Genomic DNA, 14,041 nt, shown 5'->3' on the forward strand with positions numbered 1-14,041 from the left:
GGAGATCAGGACAGACAAAAAAAAAAAGAACTTTGCACAATGTATGGTTAAAAGACAGAACTTGCTACAAGACTGAGCGACAGCTACTAACTTGGGTGACTTCAAAAGGGGATTAGGCAAGGGGTGCTGCACAGCTCTCCCTCTCTGTGCAGCGCCTCTCCAGCAAAGCGGGAGGAGAAACAGAAGGGGCTCCGTTTCTCCTCCTGCTTTGCTGAAGGGGCACTGTGCAGCTTTCCCTCTCTGTGCAGTGCCTCTCCAGTAAGTGAAGTCAGAACAGCAAGAGGGATCGCTGCACAGCAAAAGCAGCAATTCCTCTTGCTGTTCTGGCTTCAGTGAAAGCTGCACAGCCTACATTTCCTCCATAAGACCCACACACATTTCCCCTTACTTTTTAGGAGGGGAAAAGTGTGTCTTATAGAGCGAAAAATACGGTACCTTAAACAAAGTGTTCATGTTTCTAAAAAAATATATTAGTAGAGATGTGTGGTGAAATAAATCATTGCAAACATTTTGGGGGGTCAGATGGGCTCAACATAAGGAAATGCGCTTGATTTTTTGTGTTCAACAGAATCTTCCAACATCACTACTAGGGAGTAAGTGTGTGAGCTCCTGAGAGAGTAAACGGAATGAGCTTTATTGTAACTAAAGCAAAACAATTAGACCAATGAAAACCAGGAATTAGGAATCTGTGGCCATCATGAATAAATGTCGAATCCCAAATGGACAGCCGCAGGCTCCCCACATCTGTTGCACCCACTTCTTTCACATACACGCATTATTTTATTGTCATACTGAATTTTGCTATATATTCTTGCAAAAGATTTCTTGTTTAATTTTTCCTAGTTAATACTCGATATACTCACAAAACAAAAATAGAGCCTTTGAAATAAAGGGGGGAAAGTTGGTCATGAGACACAGAATGTTGTGGTGGTTAGTGTAAGAGTGCAGCTGTACTCCTTGGAGGTAAAGCAATATATTTCAATCAGTCTGCTCTAAGTCATAAACTAATCTTCTGAGGATCCTGAGGAAACAAATATTCATGCCTAATTGCTATCTATTATCCTTTAGATGCACTTGACTGTCAATGAGAAAGAAGAAAATCAGACAGCTCCTGTGGCATTTATTCTGTTAGATTTTAACAATGATGACCTACAGATGTTATTTTCCATAATGTTCCTAACTATCTACATTGTCACCATGGCTGGGAACATCCTCATTATTATTTTAGTGGTTACTGATCAACACCTTCACACACCCATGTATTTCTTCCTGGGAAACCTGTCCTGCCTGGAGACCTGCTACAGCTCAACCATCATGCCAAGGATGCTGGTCAGTTTTCTGACTGGAGACAGAACTATTTCTATTAAAGGGTGCTTTACACAGCTGTATTTCTTTGGGTCTCTTGCAGCTGCAGAATGTTACTTACTAGCAGTGATGTCATATGATCGCTATTTAGCAATATGCAAACCATTGCATTACACAATACTTATGAATGACAGAATCTGCATTCTGCTGATTGTTGGACCATGGATCATTGCGTGTCTGGTAATGAGTCCAATAATATTCTTCATGTCTCAACTGAATTTCTGTGGACCCAACAAAATCAACCATTTCTTCTGTGATTTCACCCCCATGGTAAGACTTTCCTGTAATGAGACTGATTTGATTGAAACTACAACCTTCATACTATCCTCCATAGGTACTCTGGCTCCCTTTGTCATAACTGTGTCATCTTATGTTTACATTATCAGAAACATTTTAAGAATCCCATCCACCACTGGTAAACAAAAGGCATTCTCTACATGCTCCTCTCACTTGACTGTGGTTGCTTGCTTCTATGGCTCCCTGATGATAGTCTATGTCTTACCAAACATGAGTTCACTGAGTGACTTGAAGAAATTCTTTTCTCTGTTCTACACTTTGCTCACCCCACTAGTCAATCCCCTTGTGTACAGCTTGAGGAACAAAGAGGTAAAGGAAGCAATTAAAAAACCATGCAAGATGCTTCAGAGGCATTATTATTAAGGAAAAACTTTCTACCTTCATAATGTGAATGCTTTATGCTGACTAATAAAGGAAGTGATATTAATGCATGTTGTTAAATCATAATTTTAGAGGCAGGATCCTGGACAATTGTCTGCTTTGTAGCTCTTGTTGACACTCAAGTTGAAAAGACATTAAACACTGACACAACTATCAGGAGGCATTCTTCCAACCACAATATATGCCTTAGACCATTTGGTCAACCCCTTATATGCAGTTTGAAGAACAATGGCATAAAGCACATGCCAAGAAAAAAAGTGTTCAAGGTGTTTCATAGAATTCATTGAAATTTAGGGAGAAATGGGGGAAACTGCATAATAAGAAATCAAGTAGATACCATTCTATATCCTCAGTATCAATGTTTCTGGTGTCTGGTGTCTAATAAAGAAACTTTTTATATATTTTGTATTGGTCTACACTTTGGACACAGGACTCTGGAAAGTAGTCTCTTTTTAATTGTTATTTAGTTAAGCTTCCTCTTGGCATTCAAACAAAGATCCCTGCACTGCAGGGGGCTGGATTAGATGACCATCCAACATTAGGTCCCCTTCCAACTTTATATTTCTGTGTTTCTATTGTTCTAAGTACCAGCCACATTGGCTATTCATTTTTTAAAACTAAAGCGGGGGGACTTTTTTCATAAATGCCAGATGTTTCTTCAGGGACATCTCTCAAATCCAGCAGGCAAGGGGCTTTATTAGAGTTCAGGGAGACCTTCCAGGAACTGGAGGAGGGTATGAAGCAAGACAAGTGAAGGTATGACCTGGACGGAAAGTGTGCCTGGAACTTAGAGAGTAAACATGGCCTGAGGTTCCTCACCCTGCTTTAAGAGAATATATTCTAGCCTGCACTTTCCCCCCTAAAAAAATGTTTTGGGGTACTCTCATTTTGACTCAAGAAAAGCACCATTTTATAGTTCAAATCAAGGGAAATAAATACAGTAAATGGACAAAAGTACAGTGGACCCTTTAGTTACATACTGCTCTGGATACGTAACTTTCGGGTTATGAACGCAGCAAGCCCAGAAGTGTATACTTAAGGGGTTTAGGGGTATGCGTACCCCTGCGTACCCCTAGAAAAAAGCACTGATTATAGCACACAGTAAAAGTTCATATATCAGCCATCAAATGATGGTTTAACAAATATTTACAAATAAATTACCTCCCTGTGTATCCATTTCAATGTTAATTAATTTTGCAGAGGCCTGTTAGTCTTTTTTCAGGAAAACATTGCAAAGAGTCTTTAGGCACTTAAAAGACAAAGTTAATGAAGTGAAGATTGACTCATCTCAAAGCTAGGTATGATGAAGAAGTTCGTTAAAAGCAAGCGGAAGAATGAGCAAGGCCCCAGACATGACATGTTTCCCGGGAATTGCTAACATGCATTACACTATAATGTATTCACTGTCTTGATTGTAACAAGACACTGGGTTGAGTGGCGATCTCAGTGCTGGTAGATGGATTTGCAACTTGCAAAATAAAGGAAAAGTGGAAAAAATATACAAAATCATATAGAGCTCTGATTTACTGGCAGGGATTATTTTTCTAGTGAATTTCTTCATAGCTCTTGACCTCAGGGGGGAAAAACTACAGAGAATTTGCAATCATTAAGGTAACCCACTGATCAGGGGGGAGTCGGTGATGTCCCAAATGATTTTGAAATGTTTCTTCCATTTATTAGTGAGACTTTTCAGGTGCATTATATAACATTATATATAAGATATATTTGGCAATGGATGACATTAACCAAGAAGAGACATTCATATTTTCAATATAAACAGAGAATTGTCAAACATGCAAGGACATTTTCTAGATGGATGTTTTGAGTGATTGTCAGTAATAGGATGACATTCCCAGAACTTTATGGGATTCATCATCTAATGTGTTCTGATGTTAAGGTAAGGATCCATGGAAATAAAGCTTTTAGCACCAATTTGGAGCTCTGCTACACAATCCAAATAAAGTGCTTAGGATTTTGTAATGTCCATTTAGTTCAATGCATTAATGTGTCAGTTTAATGTAAAAGATCTGAAAACGAGTATGAAAATATAATAGGCAAATCCAGTCTCTTGTACACTGGAATCATGTAATGAGGGATCTATCACCCACAACTGCTAAGGCAGAGCTGAAAGAGTTGTCATTGTAGAGGGACATATTACTTTTTGGCTTGTCAGCAGCCCACTTAGTGGACTTAAGATTTAGGACTTGCCATTTCACACCTGACCCCATTCACAGTGGCCCTAAAAGCATTCTAGCTGTTATTTGTTCTGCAAACCCTAAAATATGCCTGTTGGAGTTCCCTATGTCTCTTCACTGATATAATGCATTTTGTTCTGAACTCATGTATACGAAAGAAAAATCTAATTATGTTATCCAGATATCACCACTTAAATAACTTCTTTTTGGATTCTACATTTTAGATTGATATATCTATGGTAACATGACAGCTTTCAGTCTTTTAAGATTGTAATCCTATAAACACTATGTTTGAAAGCAAGCCACACTAAGTTCAGTAGGATGTACATCTTAGTAGACAGGATTTCTAGTCAAATACTTGTGACTATAAATTTTGTTCCTCCTCTTTGCCATGGAAGGATGAGCTGGCTAGCAACTTCCTGAGTTTCTGAGAGAACTTCAGTATCTGTAAAACAGGCCTAGGAAAATGATCAAGCTACAGATTTTTACTGGAACAACAATTTTTTTGAAAAATAATAATACTGCAAACCAGATTTTGAACTCCAGCTCTCACTATACATTGTCATCATGGTCAATGGTCAAGAGTAATGGTACTTGTAGTCCAATAACATAAGTGGAGCCATAGTGGCCCATCACTGTTAGAAACTTTAGAAAAGAACTTACATGTAAAGCATTCTTAGTTTCATAACATAGTTAAAAAGAGTTATGGTGGGTTTGCTTAACTTTCATAGACATACACCAGAAACCATTGCTGGATTTTTTAAATCAATGGGGCTTAAGTTAGTCTTGAAATCCAGAATGGAGTAGTGATTAGAACATCATGCCTGGGGAAATCCAGTTTCAAATCCTTGCTTCCCCTTATCCTAACCTCACAAGGTGAGGATAGAAGCTGGTGGGAGAAGAATGTGTATTACCTTGCACTTCTTGAAGAGAAAACAATAGAAGGTTAATATAATAATAAAAAGTCCATTGATTTCATCACGTTTGATCTGAATACAGCTAACAGGCTGTAACTTCTCAATCACATATTCAAACCTAAATATTCATTAATATTATCTGATATTACTTAGATGAAACTGAATGTCAACACAGAAGAGGAAAACCAAACAGCTCCTGTGGCATTCATCCTCTTGGACTTTAATAGTGAGGACTTACAGACATTGTTTTCCATACTTTTTCTTCCTATCTACCTTGTGACCATGGCTGGAAACATTCTCATTATTATTCTAGTAGTCCTCAATCAGCATCTTCACACACCCATGTATTTCTTCCTGGGAAACCTGTCCTGCCTGGAGACTTGCTACAGCTCAACCATCATGCCAAGGATGCTGGTCAGTTTTCTGACTGGGGACAGAACCATTTCTATTAATGGATGCTTTGCCCAGCTGTATTTCTTTGGTTATCTCGCAACTACAGAATGTTACTTTCTAGCAGTGATGTCTTATGATCGTTACTTAGCCATTTGCAAACCATTGCATTATGTAATGCTCATGAATGGGAGAATTTGTATCATGCTTATTGCTGGATCATGGATCAGTGGATCACTGTTTATCAGTCTCATAATATTTTTGGTATCTCAGCTACAATTCTGTGGACCCAACAAAATCAATCATTTCTTCTGTGATTTGATCCCAATGATAAGACTTTCATGCAATGATACCAATCTGGTTGAAACTACAGCCTTCATAATATCCTTCATAGGTACACTGGCACCCTTTATCATAACTGTGACATCTTACATTTTCATCATCAAGAGCATTTTAAGAATCCCATCCACCACTGGTAAACAAAAAGCATTCTCTACATGTTCCTCTCACTTGACTGTGGTTGCTTGCTTCTATGGCTCCCTGATGATAGTCTATGTCTTACCAAATATCAGTTCACTGAGTAACTTGAAGAAACTCTTTTCTCTCTTCTACACTTTGCTCACCCCACTAGTCAATCCCCTTGTGTACAGCTTGAGGAACAAAGAGGTAAAGGAAGCAATTAAAAAATCATTCCAGGTGTTTCAGAGAACTTATTAAATTTTTTAGAGGAAAGGGGAAACCTTCTCACTACCACTGACTTAATGTGTGGACTTCACCATTGATATATATTAATTTCATCTGCATTAGATCTAGTGGATCTTTTTAAGCCACATTTCAGTGATGGGGAGGACCGACCCCAAACTGAATGAAAAAGTAGATGTGTTCTTTACCTTTGCACATAGGCTACATTTCAGCCATTGAAAATCAGAGGGTTGTAGACATTCCCACTTATTTGTCCATCCTCCATCCAAGTAATTAAGAGGCATTATCATATTCTGAGATCACATTTTAACCAGGCAAACACACTTATAGAAGGGTCACATCCCTGAGGAGATGTGTAGTCTGGGAAGAATCCCAACAACCAAAAATGGATGTCTGGAGGGTTGCCATGGACCTCCAGGGCTGAAGTTTTTCAATCCTAGTCTACCAGTTCACTGTTGCGTCAGGGAACTGAGAGGCGGTCTCCATTGCCACTAATGATCTAAACTGGCTTCCTTTTGAAGAGATTTTGAACACAGAAACAGTTACCAGGAGACATTCTTATAACTTCACTATATACATTCTGATAAAGAGTCTCCCCCTTCAAATTTGTTTCATTCCTCTTGTGGCTTTAACAAAAAATCCACACATGGATTTTTAAATGTTTATTTCCAGCTTTTGCAAATGGAATTATTAAATAAGGTATGTTAACTGGAATGGAAAATTAACTTTCTAAAGGACTTTAGTCCTTTACTTGCCTGCTATTTGGTTTGCTGAAAATGCACCTTACGATTTTATGCCATTAGAAAAAGGATTTTCTTTTCTTTTTTTCTGAGATGGGAAAAATATGTTTGAGGCATAGTGGGCAGTGATACAATGTCATGAAGTGAAAAGGTTAAGAAGAGCCTCTTTTCCATTGTGGATCTTTAATGGATATGGCAGTTTTAAATCTTAGTTTGGAACTTTGCCTGATGCATTCATAAAAGGAAATAAAATTCCCCCAATTGAATCTATGAAACAAGATGGAAAGAATGGACCAAAAGAACAAAAATATCAAGTTGAATGAAATCCTCTCATCCCTGTTCAATGTATTTGGTAACTGCACATAAATAAATATGACTTGTGCTGCAGTAGCTAAAATGTTAAGTCACCATTTGGGATGTATGAATCTGTCCATTTCAATTTCTCTCCATTTCTCATTATTCTAATCTTAATTATATTCATTTACCACATGTCCACATCAGTTTGCATTATAAAACAGCCCTCATGAAAATCCATCATGTCTGTATATATATTTGCCTAAGAGACACATTTTTGGAAAATAATGTTCCCTAATATAATGCATTTTTGTATGTTAATGTCACAAATGCATGAATTTTACTGTACATGTGTATGTATTTTTGTCAACATTTCTTCATGTGGGAACTGCACTGCAAAATTCAGAACATTGCAAATTTCACTCCATATAAGTTTCTCATTTATGTGTCTATTTACATGGCTATAAGAATAATAGAATTGTAAAGTTGAAAGGAACCTCAAGCATCTAGTCCAACTCTCTGCAATGCAGGAATCTCAACACATTGACTTACTCCTTGAAATAACTGGGGCTTCTTACTTTGTTTATTTTAAAAATATTTAAGTTATACAGAAGAAGGTATCATGAAACATGCAATGGTAAGTGAAGTGTGCACTGATGTTAAAAATAGAAGGTATGCATAATTCTGTATATAGAATAATAAAGCAAAATGATGGAGCTGTCCAAATATAATATGTTTACTAATGGGAACAGTTAGTTTTTTAATAAATAAATAAATAAATAAAGGTATACAAATATAATATAGCTTAACTAATGGAAATATATTCATATTAAACACCAATAAAACTGAGATAATTCTAAAACATTTCAGATACACTGATATGCTATCAGAAACCTGTGAAAATGATAGACCAAAATCTTTCTATAATAATAATAATAATAATAATTTATTATTTATACCCCGCCCATCTGGCTGGGCCTCCCCAGCCACTCTGGGCGGCTTCCATAGAAAGCAAAAATACAATAAAATATCACACGTTAAAAACTTCCCTGAACAGGGCCTTAAGATGTCTTCTGAATGTCAGGTAGTTGTTAATCGCTTTGACATCTGCTGGAAGGGCGTTCCACAGGGCGGGCGCCACTACCGAGAAGGCCCTCTGCTAGGAACAATTAGCAGCAGTACCTGGATTTGATGGAATTCCGGGTGATTCTATACAGTCATCATTTCTACCCCCCCAACAAACATCATAATCAGGTAACCTTCTCCCTGTCCACCTTCCATGATGAAGCATTCTTATTAGCAAGCTCCTAAACTGGCAGATACATTCAAACCAGAATACTGTGGGAGTCTCTGCTGGATGTTCTAATTTCCATGTCACTCTTTCCTAGCAATCATATTTCCGCTCCAAAGTCTACTTGCAAACAAGATTAGGGAAAGGAGTGATAAAAGCAGGCTTGATGGATGATACTGAGGAGAAAGGTCTGTGATGGGGTGTGGCGAAAGTGACTTTTGTGGATTGGGGCAGAGCTATATTTCTACAATTATTTCTGATTCTTGTATGGCTTCTTTGCTGTTCCTCCCACCTCCCCCAGATTCAAACTGCCCCTCCATACCACAGTTCAATTTCCAACTCATTTACTGGGTTCCATAATTCTGATGAACAATTTGTTCTCCCCAACCCCTTTTCTCTCTTTGGATTTCACTGCCTATACTTCCCTGACATCTCTCAATTATTACCTGTGCCTGCTGTCATTTAGTTGTTACATTATATGCTCCATAATAGGCAAATAGCTCTGGGAAATTGCAGGTGGCTAACCTGTAGATCTTCATATATTGCTGGACTACAAATCTCATCATCCATTACGATCAGCAGTACTGGCTGGGGCTGATGGGAGCTGGAGTCCAACAATATCTGGATGCCTACATGCTTGCTTCTCCTTCCATAAATAGATTAGTAAGAGTTCAAACTTGACCTGCTTCATTACATTTATCCATTTCTGCTACTTCCAGAATACAAGTTCTGCATCTACAAGCCTTTTCAAGGCTTCACGTACCTTCTTGTTCCTCAAGCTATAGATGAGGGGATTAATCATTGGAGTCACAATAGTATAGAAGATTGAGAAGATCTTGCTTGTGTCTACAGAGTGTTTAGCAGCAGGAACAACATACATTGTAATCAGCGTCCCATAGAAAGTTGTAACTACTATGAGGTGAGTGGAGCAGGTGGAAATGGCCTTTTTAGACCTGGTGCCAGAAGCTTGTTTGATAACAGCTGACAATATATAGGTGTAAGACACAACCATAAGTAGGAATGGGATCAATGTTAGACTGGAAGAAAGAATGAAAGAAGTCTTTTCAAACAGGTACGTGTCAGAACAAGCAAGCTTCAGCAGTCAAGAAAAATCACAAAAGAAATGATCGATTTCATTGGGCCCACAGAAGGTCAAGCTTATCATCAGCAACACTGTAATTAAGGTTATCAGAAAGCCACTGATCCAAGAGCTAGCAGCCAGCCAAACACACATGTTGCTGTTCATAACAGTTGTGTAGTGGAGAGGGTTGCATATGGCGATATAGCGATAAAGACTCTCCTCCCTGAAAGAGAGGGGAGTGGTTGTGGGCAGGAGCCCGAACACCGCTCCTAGCAGGGGGCGTTGCCCCCTGCCTCCAGCTCACCTGGCTGGCGCTCACGCCCCCCCGGTGGCCGTCCAACCAGGTGCCATGGGGGGCGTGTCCAGCAGCCTTTATGCTGCAGCACCAGCCTCTCCCCGGCCTCATTTCTCTTCGTCGTCCTGTGCGAGTCACCCACCCTCCACTCCCTTTGAGTTAGGGCTTAGGTCATTGGCCTTGCTATGGACCTTAGGTTGGTCGCCCCGGTTGCCCGGGGGGCCTGGTAGGAGTTTTTCCATTTGGCATTAGGCTTTTTGGTTTTTTCGCCTACCTCGTAGCAATCGTCACAACTTTTTGTGGTATTGGTGGGTAGGTTAGGCATTGGAATAATGTGTTGTGGTGTGTCGAAGTGCTAGGTGTGGCCATCGCCTATGCCTTCAATTTCTAGGGGTATTCCATTAAAGGAATCTGGCGGTCGTGTATTCCGTCCGAAGCCTGCTTTGCGGGAGGCCATGGCACGACCCTCCGTGACATCAGGGGTGAGCCTATAGTTGGATTAGCATCAACAGGTGATGAACCCCTGGTGAATAAACCCACTTGTTTCGCGATCCAATGCCTAAGCCAATACCTTTTCATTGCTGTAATCAATAAAGTTGTGGCCTTTTCTAGCCCATTAACCTTATATCACGTGTCCCTGTGTCTTCATTTCACTTCGCGGGGGTCGGGTCCTCGAACCACAATAAGACATCACTGATAGGAGAAGGCATTCAGTGCCACCCAGTGATCCAAAGAAATAAAACTGAATCATGCAGTCCATAAAAGAAATGGTCTTCTCCTCAGAGATCAAACTGGTTAGCATCCTGGGAACAATGTTGGATGTATAGATGATCTTGAGGAAGGAAAGGTTACCCAGGAAGAAATACATGGGTGTGTGCAAGCTACGATCTGTTGATACAGTGATCAAAAGTAAGAAATTGGTAGCAAGTGTAACCATGTAGAAGATCAAAAACAAAGCAAACAGGAAGGGCTGCATTTCAGGGGTATCTGAGAATCCGAGTAGCAAAAATTCAGTGACTGAGGTCCCATTCCATGTGGTTAGGTATGCCATGCGGAGTTAATATAGAGGAAACAGCAGGAACATAAATAATAGCTGCCACCAGGTCTGTTGTCAGTGTGGGAACACTGGAACAGAGTTAAGTACACCTAAATTAATTGAAACCAATAGGCATGTTTAGGTGGCTGGTGGATTGTGGCCAGTTCTTTATCTTCCCAAAAACCGCAGATGGAAATCAACGGATAGAATGAGGCTTTACTACCAATATGTTGCAGTTGAAGCCTCTGAAAATTTTCTCCTTAGAGTTGGAGTTACCCTCCAAAAAAGCATTTAATGTGGGAGAAATGAGGGGAGAAAAGACAGAAATCAGAGGTACCTGCCTCTATTTGCATACATGGAAATGCCTTCTGCTTGGGATTGGCCCAGCCAACATGAATAACAAGTCAGTTATTAGTATAATTATTAAAAATATTATATGTTTATTTATACCCCGCCTTTTCCACTGACCCGACTCAAGGCAGCTTAAAGATAAAATCAACAATTACTAAAAACATAATAAAAGCAATAATTAGAAAAAACAATTGAACATTAATGGAACTAAAACTATATACACATATAGATATCTAGGGAATCCTTACTCCTATGGTCCATCAGCCCGATCTTCAGGAATGAAAGAAGTGTTGTCCTCTCTATCTTAGGAAAGTCTATCTGCTTCCTTTTCCACATGTCTCATGCTTTTAGATACACACAAGCACAGCTACTTTACATATCGACATCATATATACTAATACTGAATTCATTTGGGTCTGATTCCCCCTCCCAAGACTTTTGTATTTCTGCAAATTTTGGAGTGCCCCCAAGCCTGGCGGTATCTCTCTTGTGGTGGTGATATTTTGACTGCATAAGGATTGTTACCTGAGTGGGGGGGGGGGATGCAGCAGCATGCTGAGGGGCAAATTTGTAGTAATAGAAAAAAGGTAAAAAATAAAGAAACCAGCAAAAAGGAAAACAGGAAGCACCCCAATGACAGAAAAAGATGTTCAATGATGGCAATGCTGACTCTCTGTTGTGTGGGATGAAAATGGGGCAGATTCAAATTCGACAAGAGAGCCTAGCTCATGGGCTGGCTGGAACACTGTGCAGCAGAACTCCATACTGAAGCAAACTAAATATCCATTTATGCTAGGCTCAGCTTTCTCATGCTCTCAGGTCCTTCTAGTTTCTATACTCACAATTATGTTTTCCATTCAGCACTGCATTATATGCAGGAATGCCCTGCGTAGGTTTTGATCTCTTCTGGAAGACATGCCATCTCTTCACCCACCCAATTTGTAATATTTCCCCTTTTATATATATATAAAGGTATCATAGGTCACTATGTCCCTTAGTGACTTCTACTAGGATGTTTTGGTTGTCACACAGGAGAATTAGGCTGGGGAATCCTCCCTCTCCCCCTTTTCCCTTTGTAATAGAAACAGAAAACAACAATGCAATTATTTCATTGTAAGAGCCAGGAAGACAAGGACATGGAGCATCCCATTAAATGTCAATTGTGTATCCTCTGACAGAGGCATGGTCCCACCACTCACTTGTACACACACACAATGCTTTGCATAGAAACCTGTGATTATCCTCCTAGTTAATGTTGTCCCCTTTACATGTTCCTTTCTCCCACTCTCTCACACACTTGCCTCCACCATAATTTGTCTAAGCTTAATGTCCTTCCTTGGAGTTTTGAAATTCAGGTAAGAAATGGGAAACACCTCATTCACAATATCATAATCTCCTTCAGTTGTGGGCAGAACGCTGGATGGGGGGGGGGGTGTGGATGATCAGGCAAGGTAAGTGTGGATTAGCCCTTAGACCAGCGGTTCTCAACCTGTGGGTCCCCAGATGTTTTGGACTACAACTCCCATCATCCCTGAGCTCTGGCCTTGCTAGCTAGGGGTGATGGGAGTTGTAGTCCAACAACACCTGGGGACCCACAGGTTGAGAAAGGCTGCCTTAGACTAAACACCTGTTGAGACCTGAATTTCTTCCCTTTCTTTTTGAACTTCCAAGTCACACTAACTTATAACATGCCCTTCTTTATACTATGATTCTGTCATGATTAAGATCCAGGCGCTCTTGGAGGAGACCCATTTTCTAGATCCATTTCAACTAGGATGTGGCCTGGCTTTGACACAGAAACATCCCTGGTTGACCTCTGTTGGGAGACAGGTGCAATGTATCCCTGTTAATCCTTCTTGAATTATCAGTGGCTTTCAGTACCATCAACTACTGTATTCCCTTTGAGAGGCTATCCAAATTGGGGGTGGGTGACCATGCTTTTAAATGGTTCTGTTCCTATTTGGATGGTCATCTTCAGCAGGTGATTTTTATTTTTTATTTTTTCACCAAGGAGCCTTCAATGTTGGGTTCCTCAGGGTTCATTTCCATCGCCCATGTTGCTTAATATCTACAGTATATGAAGCTGCTGGGTGGAGTCATCCGGAGTTTTGGAGTGTGTTGATGACACACAGCTCTATTTTTCCTTTTCATCTACAGGTGTGGCAGTGGATAGGCTGGACAGGTGTCTGGAAGAGAACCAATAAAGTGAAACTCAATCCAGATAAGACAGAGACACTGTTAGTGGGTGGTTCTCTAGACAAGATGGATGGGAGATTGCCTGCTCTTGAGGTGGTTACACTTCCTATTAAGTAACAGGTACATGGCTTGGGTTTGCTCTTGGATCCTTTACTAACATCTGAGGCTTTGGTGGTATGGAGGTCCTTCTATCAGCTTTAGCTCTATGGACAAGGACAGCCTAACATTTGTGCTTTGTGCTCTGTAAACCTCTAGATTGGATTACTATAATGCGTTATAAATGGGTCTGCCTCTGAATTCAGTTCAGAAACTTCAGCTGGTGCAAAATTTGATGGCCAAATGGTTGCTCATTAGAACAAGATGGTTTAAGCTTTAAGCCAAATTGCCCTGGCTGCCAACTAGTTTCTGGGCCCAGTTAAGAGTGCAATGCTGTACTATATTTTACATGGCTCAGGACTTCAATATCTTCAAGACCTCTTCTCCCCATACAAACTGACCCAGATCCTGTGC

At 40.0% G+C, this 14,041-nt stretch overlaps 2 protein-coding genes and 1 pseudogene across 3 annotated transcripts; 2 read left to right on the forward strand and 1 right to left on the reverse strand.

Annotated features, from left to right (window-relative positions):
- Positions 1–1,068: 1,068 nt before the first annotated feature.
- On the forward strand, positions 1,069–2,025 carry LOC307201517 (olfactory receptor 2AP1-like; the record flags this gene model as incomplete). The annotated part of the gene is made up of 1 exon (XM_079950788.1): positions 1,069–2,025. The coding sequence occupies one exon, from the start codon at positions 1,069–1,071 to the stop codon at positions 2,023–2,025; it is 957 nt and encodes a 318-aa protein (XP_079806914.1).
- A 3,283-nt stretch (positions 2,026–5,308) lies between these two features.
- LOC307200162 (olfactory receptor 6B1-like) lies at positions 5,309–6,262 on the forward strand (the record flags this gene model as incomplete). The annotated part of the gene is made up of 1 exon (XM_079948576.1): positions 5,309–6,262. One exon carries the CDS (start codon positions 5,309–5,311, stop codon positions 6,260–6,262), a length of 954 nt encoding a protein of 317 aa, XP_079804702.1.
- A 3,019-nt stretch (positions 6,263–9,281) lies between these two features.
- LOC307201518 (olfactory receptor 10A7-like) lies at positions 9,282–10,999 on the reverse strand (annotated as a pseudogene). The gene is made up of 2 exons: positions 10,815–10,999; positions 9,282–9,876 (listed from the first exon to the last, which is right to left on the reverse strand). The product of its transcript is annotated as an olfactory receptor 10A7-like (transcript).
- Between the last annotated feature and the right edge of the window lie 3,042 nt (positions 11,000–14,041).

The sequence above is a fragment of the Podarcis cretensis genome, assembly GCF_951804945.1.
Source record: "Podarcis cretensis genome assembly, chromosome: 13".
Lineage (NCBI taxonomy): Eukaryota > Metazoa > Chordata > Lepidosauria > Squamata > Lacertidae > Podarcis > Podarcis cretensis.